This window comes from Acanthopagrus latus, chromosome 19 (assembly GCF_904848185.1).
Source record: "Acanthopagrus latus isolate v.2019 chromosome 19, fAcaLat1.1, whole genome shotgun sequence".
NCBI lineage: Eukaryota > Metazoa > Chordata > Actinopteri > Spariformes > Sparidae > Acanthopagrus > Acanthopagrus latus.
Genome location: NC_051057.1, coordinates 13,930,053 through 13,947,741, shown reverse-complemented (window position 1 = coordinate 13,947,741; position 17,689 = coordinate 13,930,053). Strand labels below are relative to the sequence as shown.

Sequence of the window (17,689 nt, the reverse complement as noted above, 5' to 3'; positions counted from 1 at the left end):
TGCATGTAATCTGATAAATTGACTCAAGTCATGTCTCAGCTCAGCCAAATTGCATTGTGGGAAATGTAGGCACATGAAAAAGGTGTTATCTGGCTCTGCTGTGTCGAGTTTGATCTTTTTGATTTTAAACTGTCCATTATGAATCCAACAGCATTATGGGAGTGCAGTGCTAGATCAGTGGACTGATTTTTAAAACCTGGCATCTACATTTCCCACAATGCAACATCACTGGAGGCAATTTATGCAGCTGCTGTTGGAGCCACAAAGAACTTTATGCTACTTTTGTCAGATATGCAGAATACTCCCCAACACTAGTGTGACATGAAATGGACTGGGGTTATGTGAGGATGTGGCCTTTTTATAGTTACGTCAAACATCTGCGTGATTGAATGAGAATTTAGGGAGATTCTGGAAATAAAGCTGATTTTTAGGGCCGTTATTCAAGTCCAAGTGAGGTCATGAGTGATCAAAAGTGGACTGCTCTCATATGAAAAACAAACCGCCGCGCTTTCTTAGAGACATTCGAACACACAGTCACCCACACACAGCAGCTGGACAGTGTAAAACCTTGTACTTTATGTTCCAGTGTGTCTGACAGCTGATGTGACTCTGCCCCTCGTGTGGGCGGACTCCCTCTTCCTGGCCCGACACTCGGAGAGACTTTCACGTCCGCAGGGGAGCATCAAGTTGCTCGAACAAAAGATGACTGCATCCCTACTGCTGGCTCGCTAGACTGTGTGTGTGTGCGTGTGTGTGTGCGTTTGTGGGTGCACGTGTGTGCACTTTGAGAGGTCAAAATGTTTGCCCTTGTTCTTTTCCCTATTACAGCTCTTTTTAATGCCGTTTTCAGCCTTTTTTTTTTCTTTACTCATCGGCTTTGACAGTTCGCACTGCCCAGGCCTTCCCTCTCCTTTGCGCCGGAGCAACACACATTTGTATTGCCGCACAGTATCACCTCTTTAACACTCCAGGAAAACCAGGGCTCTTTGAAATGGAGACCTACAGCAGAGTTACACACCCAGAAGAAACTTACTGGTATTGATTGGCCGGTTCTTTGGTGAAGCTCGTGACCTTTTTCTCTGGACTATAATTGATGGCGTGAGGAGTGAAACGCACACATGCACATGCTACACTTGAGAGCTCTGTGTCTGATTTACTGTCCATGCGTGCCTTTAATCTAGGAAGCCAGAGGAGGCAAAGATATTAATTGACAGTGATTTAACAGGGTCTTTATAGCCTTGACCTTTCAGCGACCGAGCCCTCCATCCGGGTTATATAGGTCTCATGTTTCCCCGCAACCTACACTCAGCTATGGGCCCATATACCTCAGGTCACCTCCTCGGCCTTGCAGTGACCAGGGTGGGGATATATCCGCTGACCTCCACTAAACCTTTGGCTTACTGGCTACTAAAAAAGCCAGGTTTATTGTTTACCCTGTAATTCAGCACCTCGCGGGAATTCAGGTGAGAGGGAGGTGAGAGTGGATATTAGCGGTTGACCTCATAACCTGTAACCTACCACATGTAGGAGAGGATGTGAGGGTCACTTTGATCAACTGAAGACGTTATTAAATCTAAATTTAGGGATGGAAATGATATGAAATGCAAACTTTGACATACCCGTCAACATGACCATTAAATCTGATCCTAAAGCTACACACTTAGTTTAGTGATAGCATAAACAAAAAAAAGTGTTGGTCAGAGGGGCGTAATGTGTCGGCCACCGTCCCACTTCTCGGACCATGCCCATCTCTGAACTCGCGTTTTGACTGTGCCTTAAACGGTTGTGGCATTATTGTGCTGTCAAAATCTGTCCACAGGCGTAAAAGCACAAAAACACTCGAAATCGCTGTTCCTGTTACAATACGTGTCTCTAGGGCCACATTACCAGCTGACACAGCTGATGCAGCTGGTAACATGATACAAATTAAAAACCGATACTAGAATGGCGCTCAAATGGCACTTGGAGAGATTGAGAAAATATTTCTGGATCTGCACCAAAGGTTAATGAGGTGTATTCGTTGAAATAGGTTCAGTGGTTTTTGTGTAATCGTGCTGACAAACCAACCCAACCAAGACACAAACAAACTAATTCTCTCCTCTCCTCTCCTCTCCTCTCCTCTCCTCTCCTCTCCTCTCCTCCAGAACTGCATGTTGCTGGGAGGCAGAAAAAACACGGAGGTCCCACTGGAGGGTTACCTGGTAGCTCCCATTCAGCGGATCTGCAAGTACCCGTTGCTGCTCAGAGTGAGTATGGTCTTGTCAAAGCCAGCCGTGTATTATGGCGATGCCGCACCCTTGTGCCACCTCTGTAGATCACCTTGCGCTCCTCCTTTCATCCACCGCCACCTTGTCATTAGTGAGGGCTGTCCGGTCTGACTCACATCAGTTTCCCTCCCGCTAATGAAACACTTGTCTCGCATTCTGACATGTCGTCTCTGCTCTGCAGTTCCCCAGCAGAGCCGCATCTTAGCAATCGCACAGGACCTATCACCACTTCCCCTGCCCAGCTGCCCGTTCACACGCTCCGGCCTCATCCATACCTGCCCACTCACTCGTTAGTTTTAAAAATGTTCCCTTTCTCGGGGTGAAACGTGAGCGAAATGAAATACACGTTCAAAGGCTCGTCTGACTGTGTGATCCGAGCTGTCCCGTCCCATTCGTCTTGTTATGATCTATTAATTCACCCAGGCGTTCTCTAAACAGCCACCAGCGCGGCCACTGAGATGTAATAATAATAAGGGTGTAATCTGATGCTGTGCCATTTGAAGTCTTCCAGCTGCCGGGGCCTCCTCCTCTGAAATGACACAGATAGCCCTGTAGTAGCTGACGCGCCGAAACACAGTGTTTAGGCTATTGATGCAGGGATTGCCAGTGTTTTTTTCATAAACGATTGCACGCAGTAGCAAGAGTTTTAACTGCAAAACTCCTGAAGGTAAGTGAACGTGGAGTGGGCAGGAATTGGAATATGTTTTTATTTCATGCTTTTCGGGTTCTTATGCAGATAGAGTGCTGCAGGGATGAGATATGCACATAGTCCTTGCTTGCATAAAGTTTAACATCACACAGGTCAGTATAAACGTTTTAACAAACAATCCAAAGCTGCTTGTTTTTGCTCCATTTGTTTTTGCCTTTAATGATTTGTTGTTGATCTTTGGTGGCCAATCAGAGAGCTACAGTGTACAGTGTACAAAGCCCATCATGTAATTATTAATTTTTGTGTGTGTGATTGTCTGTGGTTTACATGTGCAGGAGCTGCTGAAAAGGACCCCTAAGAAGCACAGCGACTACGCCCTGGTGCAGGAGTCTCTGCAGGTGATGAAGGCCGTGTGCTCCAGCATCAACGAGGCCAAGAGACAGATGGAGAAGCTGGAGATTCTGGAGGAATGGCAGTCTCATATCGAGGGCTGGGAGGTGGGCCTCGACTAAACTGTGTACACTGTGTTTGAATGGTTTAATCTTGTCTAATATGTTCGACTTAAATGGCCGCATTGACTTGTTGCTGTGCTGTTGGACTCGGGTCGCTTTTTGTTGCCTTTAACACGCGGTCGAGTCCCCCCCCTCCCCGCCAAAGCTCAAAGTCATGACTTGTTGAAAGCCACTTAGCCCTTTGCCAGCGATTCAACAAGAATTCTGTGTGCCGTGACTTTTGTAGCCTTTAAAGCCTTCTTGTTCTCTGGGAACAATGACTCGAATTCACAATGGGCAAATTCTTTCTGCCTGGACGAGCCCGTTGCCTGAGGTTAATGCCGTCATGCTTTAGGGTAACCGGTCAAATTGTCATCAGGTGGACCCGCAGTTCTTGGTCTGCAGGGTTTTTTCCTTTAGATTTGCTTTCCTGGGGTGCCTTAACAAGGGGCCGGTGAAGACTAGCCGTGGTCAGAAAGAGAAAACAGTGGTGGTAATTGTGAGGAAGGAGGCTGGGATGCTGATGTAATTGACCTGGCTTCATTCAAACGAGGCCCCCGAAGGCTTCCTGGACACATGCAGTCAGAGACACGTTGCCAGTGTTGATACAGCTTCTGACTGAGGTGTAGGCAGTAACAGACTGTTACAGGCATGATTAGACTTCCTCGCATGTGACCAAGATGTTCACATTTTCTGACTTGATGATTAGGGACCTTTGTTGTTACAGCATTAGCCAGACATTTACAAGGGCTGTTAGTGAGTTTGTCTTCCTTTGTAGTAAAATATACCACATAAAAAAGCATCTTGAAGCCATCAAAAAATGAAAAAAAATAACCCGAAGGTATTACAACAAATTTGGACAGATAATTAGGAACGGATAAAATTTCTGTTGCACTATAATTAATCTCAATGTAAGGTCACAAAATAAACGCTGCAAAGTCCCAGAATAATGATCAGAAAGAGGCTTGGTGTTGGGTGGGGTGACACATCTTTGAGCTCGACACAGTCCTGGCTGGAGCTCCTCTGCGGTTTCCCCCTCAGCACTTTTATTAATTGTAAACATTAGCTCATTCTGGAGCGGGACCCTCTGACCGCTGCACGCCAGGCCTCTGCAGCTCCAAACGAGATGGAACGGAGGAGGAAAACTACAAGGGAAAACAGAAAGAATGAGAGAGAGAGAGAGAGCGAGTGGAGAGTGTGACGGCTGCATCTCGCAGCACTGTGTGGGTGTCAGAGGAATGATGGAGGGATGAGGAGTGATTGTGAGAGCTGCTGCTGCTGTTTTTTTTTTTTTTTTCCGTTTTCCTGCTCCTCCGCCCGGGCTGATTGCTTGTTAAGCGCTGACCTGCTCCACAGCTGGCCGCCCTCGGGCCATCCTGGCAGGTTCACCTCGCGTGGGAGAGACAGGGCGATGGCCCGCCGTGGTCACCATGGCGACGGCTGCCAGCATTTGTGCCGGGGCAGTGATTGCCAGTTGGTTCGTGTTGCAAGTGTCTGTGTTTTGTCACCGCGCAACATAGAAATATGTTAATTTTAGCGCAGCGGGGTAGTCGTTTCCAGTTTAGCTTCACATTCTGTTCTCTTGCGCAAGTTTAATTAGTGTTTTACTCCAGTTTGTTTGATTTGACTCCTTCGGTTTTTCTAATTTTTACCATAGTTTTTCCTTAATTAAGGTCGTGTCTGGCTTTGTCATTTTGATTTTTTTTTTTTTTGATCCCTCTCTGCAGTTGCTATGTCTGGCAGCTGTCCAACTATAAAAATAGAGGGTTGAAATTTAGATGACACAGATGACTGAGCGAAGTTGAAGATTCAAGACAGTACACCTTCTTTTGAGCTTTGGCTTGGAACAAAATTGACGCGAGGAGTGATAGAAAAATGCTGCAGAGAGCCCCGCAGCGAGAGAAGTGAACTGGCACATTGTTTTTTCTTTTTCTTTTTTCTTTTTTGTTAAATGGCATGAGACACAAAGGGGAAGTGTCGCACTTCCATTGAGGAAATGCAGCTCTCAATTCTGGATCAGTGTGATGTTGCTGTTGGCCCCCTTCAAGTGACCAAGACAAGTTTCCATGTCTGGTGTGCACACATTCACTGGCTGCAAATGACTTTAACATCTGGTCGTGGGCTGGGGAGTTAAAAGAGCGAGGGATGTGTGGAGGAAGGAATGAAAGAGATAGAGGAACAGGCCGGGGAATCATAGAGGAGGGGAAGAGAGCGAGAGACGATCGAGAAGGAGGATAAAAAAGGGCGAGGAGGGAAAGAAGGCAAAAAAAAGCGGGATGGGTTTTGGCGCGTTGATGTCTCCAGCAGGAGGAAATGCTTAGCACATTTTCCGGCTCCGTGCGCATGGGAGTTATTTTTAGCTCTGAAGGGCCGATCAAACGTGCCACATAAATTCCCAGAGCGGGCAAGGTAAGGGGAAAGACAGCGCACTTTATCACTTGCAGCAGGAACCCCGTCCAATATGGTGACCAGACGTGACAATGCAACACATAGTTTGACTGGACGGGATGTTATTCTATAGAAGCCATTAATGGCCGCGCATTTTAAAGTCCCACAGCAATCTGCTCGGAGGAAGCGGGGAGTGTTTTTACAGACCCCTGAGAGAGGGAGCAGGAAAGGCTGGCCTATGCGGTCCCTCCTCCTGCTCAGACTTTATGTGTGAATGTGGAGAGGTATAGGAAGTAGATGCTGCCTGAAACTTTTTAAAAGAGATTATTTGCTAGTTGAAATAAATTCTTCCTGGGTTTCCCCCCCCCCCCCCCCCCCGTGTGTCCAAGCATCTGCTTTGCTCCTCTGTTTTGTCTGACATTTTTGTCCACATGTCCGCTCGCAGGGCTCCAACATCACGGATACATGCACGGAGATGCTCATGCATGGCGTCCTCCTGAAGATTTCAGCTGGAAACATCCAAGAGAGGATTTTCTTCCTGTTTGACAAGCTCCTGGTCTACTGCAAGAAGAAAAACAGGTGTCTCTTGACCCTCTTTTACACATCACCCTGCAGACAAAACCACACAGTGCAGAAGACGATTTTTAAATTCTCATTACAGTGTATGTTTTTGAAGAGATGGAGTAAAAATATTATGAATGCTAATTTTACATTTTTCCCCCTGTCTCTGTACTCCTACACAATATTTAGAGCATGGACCTTATAAATAATTCACAGAAAAGGGAGCGGCGCACTGTGGGAAGCATTTTTTGTGAGGGGGTTGAAAGAAAAAAAAAGTTATGCAGTCAAGGAGACACGTGAGAAAAGAATTTGGAAGGACTTTTTTTTAAATTGAGGAAATGGGGACATGTGATTAGTCTAAACCACCGTCTGTGGCCTCAAGTGCTTTTCCTAGTAGATTTATCTTTCAGGTGCTTCATGCGGAAGTATAGCAAGAAATGTGGAAATTATGATGATCAGCACAAGTTAAGTCAGGAAACTCCTGCTGGTTGCAGACAGAACCCCTTGATGAACAGTAGCTTCTTACCGCCTGATCTGTTCAGCTCACACTGAGCCTCTGATGCTAACAATGCTCCTGCGTCTATTGTACTGTGTTTTTGGCAGCCACCTGCTTTGATTTGCTTTTACCGTGCATGTCGTGTACAGTTCAGTGTCTGCAGATAGTACATAAAAGCAAATCCAGTCACGACTAAAGAGGGAAAATAGGATGTGGTCCTCTGACCTTAAAGGGACAGTTCATCCCCAAAAGAAAACAACTTCCTCCTCCCTGTTGTGCTATTTATCCATCTAGATTGTTTTTGGTGAGAGCTGCAGAGTTTTGGAGATATCAGCCGTGGAGACGTCTGCCTCCTCCTGAATAGAATTGAAGTAGATGGCACTCAACAACAACAACTCAGAAACTCACCAGCAATATCTCGTTCCAGAAATCATTACCAGGTTACCCAAGATAATCCATAGACCTTGTTGTGAACACCCCGATTGGCAATGAGAATGACGGTATTGCGGTAATGAGACACATGTGATTATATTGTGTAAATAATCCAGCAATCCATTCGTTCCATTCTCTCGTAGTCATGAAGAAGAAGATGCAGTAACTAGCTAGTGGTACACAATCAAATATATAGTTTAACACTCACATACTAATGTGTGTTAAATTAGCAATTTCCCTATGGAAGTTTTGTATTGCCGCGAGTGTTAGGCGAGCGCTCGCAACACTGGCAAATTGCACCAAATGTTACAGTAGCATGACCCTTTACGTTACTACAAGACTGCAATATTTGCTTTTTTTGTCAACCCCGGGCACTCAGTCCATTGTCTGCCACACACATGCCACACAGCCATGTGGAGAGGAAGAGGAAGTGATTTGGGATTGGCTAGGTTGTTGTTGATGTAGCTACTACTTTGGCACAAAATCACGTGTGAGGAGAGGATGGATGGGTGCAAGACTTCCCTGTGAATTGTGAATTGGCTACATTAATCGCATTGTAAAAATCAGCCCAACGCTCTTTCGAACCACACAGTGTGATGAAGAAGGACGCAAGGTTGTTCCATCATGGCATTCTTCTTGGCTGAGGTAAAATGTTCTCATCCAGGAATAGATGCACACTTCTTTTTTCACCGTGATACAGAAAGTATCTCAAAAGTATCTCAAATTGCTCATATTAAAGCGTTCCATCTAGTTCCACTATATTGGAGAGAAGGCAGACATCTGAATGGTCGATATCTCCGTAACTCTGCAACTGCAAAACAGTCGAGAGGGATAAATGGCACAACAGGTAAGAGGGAAAATACATCCTTTTGATTTTCGGGTTAACTGTTCCTTTAAAGCCATGACCCTGTTTCAAAAAGGATTAGGTTAGTACATATGGACAAACATCAGATGATTGTGTCGAGTGCGTTATATGTGTTGAGCAGCAACTGAGACTAATATGCTGTAGTCAATAACAAGGAAATGATTAAACCTCGTTGGCTAATTCTGGTGGTTTGCCCCTCTCTCCGTCAAAGGCGTTTGAAAAACAGCAAGACGGCCACAGAGGGTCCTCGCTACCTGTTCAGAGGGAGAATCAACACGGAGGTGATGGAGGTGGAAAATGTGGATGATGGCACGGGTGAGTGGTCCTGTAAATTGATAGATGAGAATGTTTACGCAGCTAGGTTTTCTTTCTCTTTTTGTGTTTGCTGACTTTTAGATCCTCATTTTTTAAAAATTTCAGCACTCCTGGCAGCAGCGGGGTTTTAAAAATGTGCCATAATAACCCGCACAGGAACACTGACAATACAGTCCTCGGCTTGAACTCGTGCACAAGTGTGTAATTTTGTACTTGGATTGCCAATGGAAAAATAAGATCTACCTATAAACACATTTTTCAAGACATCTATAGTTACACATCCTTGGGGCTGTGCTGCTGCTGCTGGTACTTCAACTCGAGCGGTTGTGTCTCTTGGCCTCATGTAGACGCTGATTATCATTTATATTTGTAGAAGCCATCATTTCCTCTCCAGCGGGCCTAGATGGGCAGTAATATTGGGTGTTTTTGGTGTGAGATGGATGGGTTTGGGTCTGGAGAGGCAGGATAAACAAGTGAGGCGGGCGGCGGCGCGGTAACACTTGGGTGTTCTGCACCACAGGCGGGAGATCTCAAGCTGAAATCCAGAGCGACAGGAGTATTTTAGCTCAGATTCCGACGTAATGAAAGCGCAGAGACCTCTCTTTCCCAGGCGCACACTTGCTGCCTGAGGTTTTAAAAAACGCCCTCGAGGCATACCATTTAAAGGACGCCACAATGTAGATGCTTTTAGACGCGATTGTAATTGATGATCGTAATTGTTTGCTTTTTGTTACACCCTCAGAGGAGGGAAATCAGAGGTTGGCCAGAGATGGAAATAATGACGGGGATTTGGGGAACGGTCAAGAGATCATCTCCAATTACTTCTGGTTTTTATAAATTCTTAACGTCTATATTTGAGCTGCGGTGGAGAATCACGTATCCGACAGCTGTGCCGGAGTATCCTGGAGGCTCAGTAGTAAATAATGCTGATGGATGGCTCCTCGTCTGCATGCGTGTCTCCTCGTTTATCTCATTAAAGGAGGAGAGCGATAATCGATGAAGCACTCAATAGAGAGGCAATGAGGGCCGGCGCTAGAACTGGGAAAAATGAGTGTCTGCGCTGAGGTAGAGCAGATTTTCAAATAGATGTTTCTGATAGAGCATACACTGCTTTTAAAGGTGCTCTTTGTAGTGACATCTGAATCAAAAGGGGAAAGATACAAACTTTTCATGACTAAGTAAACCGAATACAGGACAACACAGTTTCATACTGTTATATGTGGCGGACCCTACCACCATTCTAGCTTTAAACAATGTTTTAAGGACCTTATTTTCCTCTGAGATCAGCTTGTTTATTCAGTTATGGAGAAAATACATATTGGGTTTTTTGTTATTACCTCAAATATGAATATTCTGAGCTTGAATTTTTTTCTCCAAAAGTAAATAGTTCCCTCTTTAATTCACCAGATGATATATTGTCTGCTCTTGTCTGTTTTCTCAACGAGGCGTAGCGTCGCTATCACGATGTAATTTTGCTTCTTTGAAGCCGATCGTTGGACTCGTGCCTCCTGTTATTGCTGTGTTTCATGCGGTAACCATGGTTCGCTGCAGAGCCGACTTCCCAACAACTCTGTTTACAATGTCATGATCAGTGCGACCACTAATTGACGGCCCTCCCCTTCAAACGCTAAGAACCACGCGGAGCCTGAACGAGTCCAAATTTGCATTGTCACACCCCTCGGCGAGCAGAGGAGACTTTATAAAACTAGTGAAGTCCAACTCTCCCCACCTCTGCCTTCACAGCCGACTACCACAGCAGCGGGAACATAGTGAACAACGGCTGGAAGATCCACAACACGGCCAAGAACAAGTGGTTCGTCTGCATGGCCAAGACCCCGGAGGAGAAGCAGGAGTGGCTGGAGGCCATCATGAAGGAGAGGGAGCGGAGGAAAAGTAAGAAGGCGCTCGGGTGTATCGGTGTCAGGGTGGGGGTCGATCAGGGAAACTCATTTCCCTTTTAATTTCTTATTTTATTTTCACCCTGTGTCTTGAATCAAAATACTGAGAATATATGCTGCGTTTGGGAAAATCAATACAGAACAATTGAAACTGGAATAATTGAAAAAGTTAGTTCTGATTAGTTGTGGGACCTGCAAAAGAAAGAGAGTGAGCAATGTAGCAATGCCGTGTGCGTCTTTGCTAGCATTCACAAGAGAAACTACAGTGAAAACTGCATAGAGTCTGTTTTTATGTGACCCATTTTGACATTGTGTACAAGTTAAACCCTTCATAGCGTCAGCCACTGACCCTGCTGAAGACTACAAGCACGGCGCCGCTAATTATCTTGCTAAATTTGATGTCATATTCAGTCCAGAAGAGTGTAAAGACAGGCTTTTTGCAACCCTCTGCTGCACAGGTCTGAGGCTCGGCATGGAGCAGGATACGTGGGTGATGGTGTCAGAGAAGGGGGAGAAGCTCTACCACCTCATGGCCAAGGGTAACCTCATCAAGGACCGGAAACGCAAGCTCACCACCTTCCCCAAGTGCTTCCTGGGAAGGTAAGAGTCGTGAGAACGCTGCAAAGCGTTCAGTCCTCGTGGTTTCCTCTGTTTGACACCAGAGTGAACTCCATAACTGTGAGGGAGTGAGCGCAGACGACTGTGCCACAAATATCACATATTTTATTCTGTTTGTTCTCAAATGTTAGCTCTTTATATTTGCGCATCTTTATATTTGATGCGAAACAGGTACAAATTGAGTAATCAAAGTACACATAAAACTGTAATATAGGTCCCCACTGTCCCTGCTTTCGTTTTAAAATTGGCAGGGATATCTAAAGACAGCAGCTGGGAAGAAGAAAGCGTCGGCGCTTTTTGTTCCGGAGACTCCGTGTTATGTATATCTGCAGTCTCAGTCATGGGAAAATCAAATCCTGCCAGATTTAGCCCATGAATCTTATTTAAGGATTATTGGTGTGGTGTCTGGGGACGGATCGGCCATCGAACGGCAGTCGTAAATCACGGGGAGATATCCCTGTGCGTCTCAGCTGACTGCCCGCTCTCTCCCTCTCGCCCATGTTAGATTACAATAAGCTCTCTGCGGAGGAATCAGTGAGGGAACTGCAGTCAGGGGCCCGTTATGCCAGAGGGCAGCTGTGTGTGTGTGTGTGTGTGTGTGTGTGTGTGTGTGTGTGTATGTGTGTGCGTGCGTAACATGTTCGTCGTTTTCTTTCCATCCTTGACTTTCCGAGTTTACTTTTTAATGAGACTAAACATGCCAATCTATCTTCCACTCGCTGATAGGTGAGGGTATTTACTTGTAAGGGTGCTTTGCTTGAAAATCCTTGAGCTATTTTAAGCATGCATGATTTGATGCCCTCGTTTCAGTGTTTCCCTTTCATCATATAAGATGTAGATGCCTCGCTGTCATATCAATTTGCCAGATTTTTATGCAAGAAGATCAGTCTGAACTGACTTTGCCCGGGGTTTAATGTAGTCCAGGGAAGCACTCTTTAATAACTCCTTGAATGTGAAATTTCGAAGTCTAGATCACCTGCTAATCCAATATTTAGCAAGCACACGCTGTAACTCCAGTCACTGGAATGATGTGATCCTCAAACTACTAGCTGTGATTTGATGTTCTTTTGTTAATTTTTTAAAAGTAAATCCTGATGGGATATCACACCTCCTGCTCTCCTAAGCTGGAAAAGCACAAAAAAAAACCCTTGTAATTATTTTTTCCATTTCTCGCACAAAACTCTTATTTATTTATTTTTTTTACGATAATGTGGTTACCATATTATACGCCTAAGTGTGGCGCACACATTGTGAGACTGAGGTCGGGACAAAGCTGGATCAGGATGACAAAATCTGAAAACATCTGGCTGCAGCCGAAGAGAGGTCTCCGCGTTTGAAAATGAAAAATTGTACGAGACAGCCGGCAGTCTTTTTCTTATAAAGTGATGACACGTGCAGTTTTAAAGAAATGGAACTCGAATTAAATATTTTCACGAGACAGTCTTGGCTGGATGTTATTTTAAACTCTGCTCCTATCTTGACTCTTGAAATCCCATAACAAATTCCCCTCGTAAACGCCTCATTGCGTTTCAGAATGACCTGTGTTTTCCATTTGTTTGAAATCTTTACAGAGATGTTTTGACTGGTAATAATCACGCTGAACATTATCCCAGCTTAAACAGTCATTTCAAAAAGGCCTTGTTATTTTTAAAAGCGTGGAGAGCGAGAGAGGGAAAAAAAAAAACAACAACCAAAAAGTCCAATTGGACATAGCTGTGGCCATGTTATATCGCATGGCGGTTTGGAATGAGGAGTTACTTTCTCCTTTGGTCCGCGCAGACAACACCAGATCCCTTGCGGTCTGGAGGAGGAATGGATCTGTCAGCTAAAAAGATTAAAAGGATCAGATGTTGGTCATATGTGGGTACCTTGTTGAGACTGAGGGGATCGTATGGTGAGAAAGCAGCTCAGGGAAGCTCCCTTTGGAAACCTATCCTTCCACAGACAACTCGGCCAGCACCTGGATGACCACTTGTGGGTAGAAAGACGTCTCTCGCCCCTCTGTACTTCCCCTGTCTGAGATGACTTTGGAGAAGATTACATGTAGGCGTAATTGGTGAATTGGAACCAGCATGGTATGTCTCTGATGAAAGCCACATTGCCTATGGCTTCGACTCGGCCCACTCCCCCCATTGTGAAATGCTTTGCCTTTATTCTCTTTCCACGCCTCGTCTTTCTCTTTTGGATTTTTTTTTTTTCTAAGGCCGAAGGCTATTTTTGGGTCTCGAGCTCCTCCCCTTTAAGTGGTGCAATCGTATTTGTGGTTTGGTTCCTGTGAGAGTGTAATTCAACAAAGGGAAATGTGTGTGACAACCACCTAGCTTGCAGTTATCATCCAATTTTAAACTTGGAATAAACAGAAAAACAAAAGGAAGTCAATGCGGTAGTCTCTCCTACATATCAAAGACAATACTGTCTGCTTGTCGTGCGAGATGTTGATTAAAAAGCCATTTAAGAGCTCAGTGAAAAGGTCGGACATCCTGTAAGAAAGGCTCGTTGTCTGTGTCAGCATCTGCTCTTTGTTTCTGACATTATGAGGGACACCCATTTTGCTCTTTCAGCCTACAAAAATCATTTAATGCTTAGATAGTAGCATGTAGATGTGGACAGCATTTTTACTCCACAAGCAGTGAGCTATAAGCCTCTTCATTAATATTCATATTGTATTGCCTGGGGTGACATAAGGGACTAATCGTTTGACATTTTAAGAAATATGCTTGCTTACTTTATTAATTATTACTTTATTAAGAGTCGGGTGAGAAGATTGACACCACTCTTGTGTTTTTCTCCAAGACATTAAGCTGCAGTCAGCTAGCAACTATTTAGCTAGCTAGCTAGAACTTAGCATGGAGACCAGAGAGAGGAGGAAGCAGCCAGTAAGTTTTTTTCCAGAGATAACAAATACATTCACCTTTAACCCCTGAACTCACTGAATGACACGACATCTTGTTTGTTTAGTCTACAAACGGTGAACAGAAATGTCTGCCGACTAGCAGTTAGACTCCTTGCTTACAGACACTGAGCTGACAACGAGAACTTATTTAGCTTGTTTAGAAATGCTAACTATTTTGTTACCTTCTACCCGATTCATGCTAGCTGTTTCCTCATGCTCAGCTAACCGGCTAACATAGCTGCATATTTACCCGCCAGATATGTGAGTAGAAGTCTTTCTTCTCCTAATCCATCTGTTGGCCAGAAAGCGAATGAGCTCATCTTCTAAAATATTGAGGTAATGTTTGAAATGTCCCCTTCTTTGTCCTGAAGACCCTGACAGATTGGTTTCCTCAGCATTTCTCTGAAATATTCATGACAACATGAAAGTTAAAGTTAGAGTTTGGATGGAAAAACAGCAATTGGTGCTGCTTTTATTCAACCGTTTTAAAAAACTTAGCTGATGTGCTTTATCACTATTGTCATCACACAGTGATTCAGGGAGGTATGTGACCTTTTGAAATCACCTTTTTTTCCAATTTTTCCTCCAAAGTTTTTTTCCAAACCAGTGACTGTAGCACAAACAAATTATTCTAGATACATGACATGGCTAAAATGTTTCAACTTGAGCAAAAAGCTTGGTTATAGAAGGACCTGCATTTACGAAACAGTTGGTTTTGAGGCCTTTTAAAGGCTGGACTAAAGTGCTGAGGTTTATTTGTCTGAAAACAAACACCAAGACCCATACATACATCAAATTATCTCTATATACGTCAGTGAGTCTTAAATATTGGTATATTTAATTTGGCCATTTTGCCCTGCCCCGCACACATGTGACCCTCAGCTTCCATGAGGCCATGAGAACGGCACAGCTCAACATTTCGGGGTATTTTTCCTTCCATGGTTAAGGTACAGAGGTTGACAAATTGACGTTGTTATAGACTTGTGTTTTTCCCCTGTGGTCTGTTATGGAGAGAAAAGCGCCAAGGATGAGTGGTTAAAGAGTGTAAGATGTTGGCCGGACGGACGGGGGAGGGGGTGGAGATGGTAGCGGTGGTGGTGGTGTTTGTTCAGTTGTTTCTCTGAAACCTTTTGTAAATTGCTTGCGCTGGCTCGACGCTGCCACCCGGCCACTTCCGTCATGGCCTGGAAGTAAATTCCAGTGAATTCCAGTGGTGCCGCTGGCCGTGTTTGTTTGGCTTTTATGGGGAGACGGGACATCAAGGATGTAATCAGATAGGCTACTGCTACTTCGCCTGCTCTCTCTCTCTCTCTCTCTCTCTCTTTGTCCTCATAGTCTCTCTCTCTATCTCTCCCTGAGTCCGAGTCTCTAAATTATGGAGAATTATCCAATTTAGCTCATTTGGGCCATCAGAAGATCGGATGCTGTTTGTTGTTTTGGCAGCCGGGTTTGTTTCCTTCTTCCCAGTTGTGAGTGACGCACAGCAAAACATATTTTGCATTTTTAGCATGAACTTCCTAAGATCCAATTAAACCCCTTTCGTAGTTGATAGTGTGACGGTGTTTGTCTAAAATAAATAAAGTTGAACTAGACAAAACATGCAAACTAAAGCTTGCTGGTTGTTTAAAGCAACAGATGTGGCCCTTGACAGTAAATAAATCATTCCTCGTTCTGCCAAGATGGTGTTTGTTGCCATAGTCACATCAATTTAGAGTAAATGTTGTTAGTAGCATGTTGTAAAGGCTCTCTGTAATGATGGCAAAGGCCAGCACATTTTTTACAGTTTGCAGATTATCAAGAGTGAACTCAAAGCTCTCCTCCTTTTGGAGCGATGCAATTTCGCATTGGGGGATTTTGTGCATGTTTGTTGTTATCCCTGAGTGAGTGAGTGAGTGAGTGAGTCTGCTATCATGCAAGTGTTGTCTTTTGTGTGTCCCCAGTGAGTTTGTGTCCTGGCTGATGGAAATCGGTGAGACAGGCAACCAGGAGGAAGGGGTTCACCTGGGTCAAGCTCTGCTGGAGAACGGCATCATCCACCACGGTTGGTTTTCTCACACCCAGTCCCTTGTCTCGCACTTCACCACCGTCTGCTGCTCCATCTCTAAAACCAAATCTACCACAGTCTAATTCACTTTGTGCTGCGCAGTATAGAGCATGCAAGTGCCTGCTACAGCCTGACCTAAACTTCAGGAACATCCAATTAATGTTCCGCGAGTTTCCCAACAGTCGCCCCCCCCCCTTGCCGGAGCCTACACCATAGACGCAGCCATCTTATTTATGTCCCAGCAGGTGTCCCATTTAAACACTCCCCTGACACAGTGTTTAGGTAAGGGATTATAATTAATAATCTCTTCTTGCTGTAATGTTTGTGTCACATTTGCTCAAGTGGCTGCTCTGCGGCTTTGTGTAACAAGTGTGTTTAGCGCGCAAGGCTTAAGGTGGCTTTGCGTTTGCACTAAATGGCGCATGCTTCTCCGCATGCAGTTTTTCCTTGAAAGAGTAAGGGCCCCAAGCCAAGTTGTATCTTAAATCACTCGTGGGAGCTTTATTGCTTCCTCGCAGAGAAATGAGATTGGGCTTTAGAGCCGTTCCTGACAGAGAGGAATAACTCCGAGCCCCCTCTGAGCTCTCGCTCTCTCGCAGTGCAAGTCAGAAGTCCCCATGTGAAAAACGATAGAATATCTTTTCATAAAAACCTTTAATGGAAGCAGCGCGGCATCAGCCAAGAATATGGAGGAGCCAGCTGTTATTACTGTGAGAAGGGTCCTCGACAAAGTCCCCTAAAGGAAGAGGAGCTGTGTTATCTGTGACCGCTCTGTATGAGTGTTCTTGTCTTGAAAGCTTGTTTCACCGTGCAGCCCTGCTATGCTTTTAAACCTCTTATACTTTCAAACTTGAAGCGAGATGAATAATGTTCCTTTAGGGATGGAGTTGTTTCCACTTGCTTTTTTCTTTCATTCCGGCACTTCTCCTTTCACAAACCCCCTTGTGTTTTTTTGCATTTTTAGTGACAGACAAATACCAGTTCAAACCCGAGCCTGTGCTGTACCGCTTTCGCTACGACGACGGCACCTACCATCCCCGGAGTGACATGCATGACGTCATATCTAAGGTGAGGTCTAATTTACTATAAATCTACTTTTACGCACCTGTCACTGATGTAACAAGAGCTTCCATCTTGTTTTTCCTCAGGGCGTTCGGCTCTTCTGCCGTCTTCACAGCCTCTTCACTCCCGTCATCAGGTAGGCGGCCATTTTCCTTTCCACTCCGTTGCAGCCCAGCCAGGTGGGGCTCCAGTAGACTCACATTCTGGCTCTTGCTCCTAAAAATAGCTCCACAACAAAGAGACCAAAGTGGAGGAGAGAAATAACACAGTGAACTATGAGCTCATTGTTTTCAAAGAGTTCCTGACTTAGGAGGAGTTGGCACAGATGGTGATGGAGTGCGGCGGGGCCTGTGGGTGATCGAGCCTGGCAGGTTTTTATCTCCCCAGTCTCAAATCACAGATGTGGTGAAGAACACTGAGTCTGTCAGATGTTAGGAGTAGTTTGGGTTCATGTGGGAGACAGATTAATGGCTGGCATTGTGATGAATTCTCTCTTGGTGCTTTTGAGAGTTAATTATCCGCATTTAGAGACCTGTTGGAAATGTTGGTATTTAAATACTGTGAAAGAGAAACAGTCCCTTTTCTTGATCTTTTTAAAGTTTTTGTAGGAGCAGTGAGAAATCCTAACTATTGGTGGATTGGTATTAAGGTCCACTTGTGAGCTTTTTCTGGAGCTTTCAAGCACATCACATGGTCTTCATCAGCACAAA

The 17,689-nt window shown here is 44.8% G+C and overlaps 1 protein-coding gene across 1 annotated transcript in view; it reads left to right on the top strand.

Moving 5' to 3' along the window:
- Positions 1-17,689, top strand: part of prex2 (phosphatidylinositol-3,4,5-trisphosphate-dependent Rac exchange factor 2) — a 99,310-nt gene that overhangs the window by 22,736 nt on the left and 58,885 nt on the right. The window contains exons 5-13 of the mRNA XM_037079519.1: positions 2,145-2,246; positions 3,252-3,413; positions 6,241-6,374; positions 8,361-8,464; positions 10,208-10,357; positions 10,821-10,962; positions 15,814-15,914; positions 16,882-16,985; positions 17,066-17,115. Of these exons, the coding sequence (XP_036935414.1) occupies positions 2,145-2,246; positions 3,252-3,413; positions 6,241-6,374; positions 8,361-8,464; positions 10,208-10,357; positions 10,821-10,962; positions 15,814-15,914; positions 16,882-16,985; positions 17,066-17,115 (1,049 nt within the window). The remainder of the gene's footprint in view (positions 1-2,144; positions 2,247-3,251; positions 3,414-6,240; positions 6,375-8,360; positions 8,465-10,207; positions 10,358-10,820; positions 10,963-15,813; positions 15,915-16,881; positions 16,986-17,065; positions 17,116-17,689) is intronic.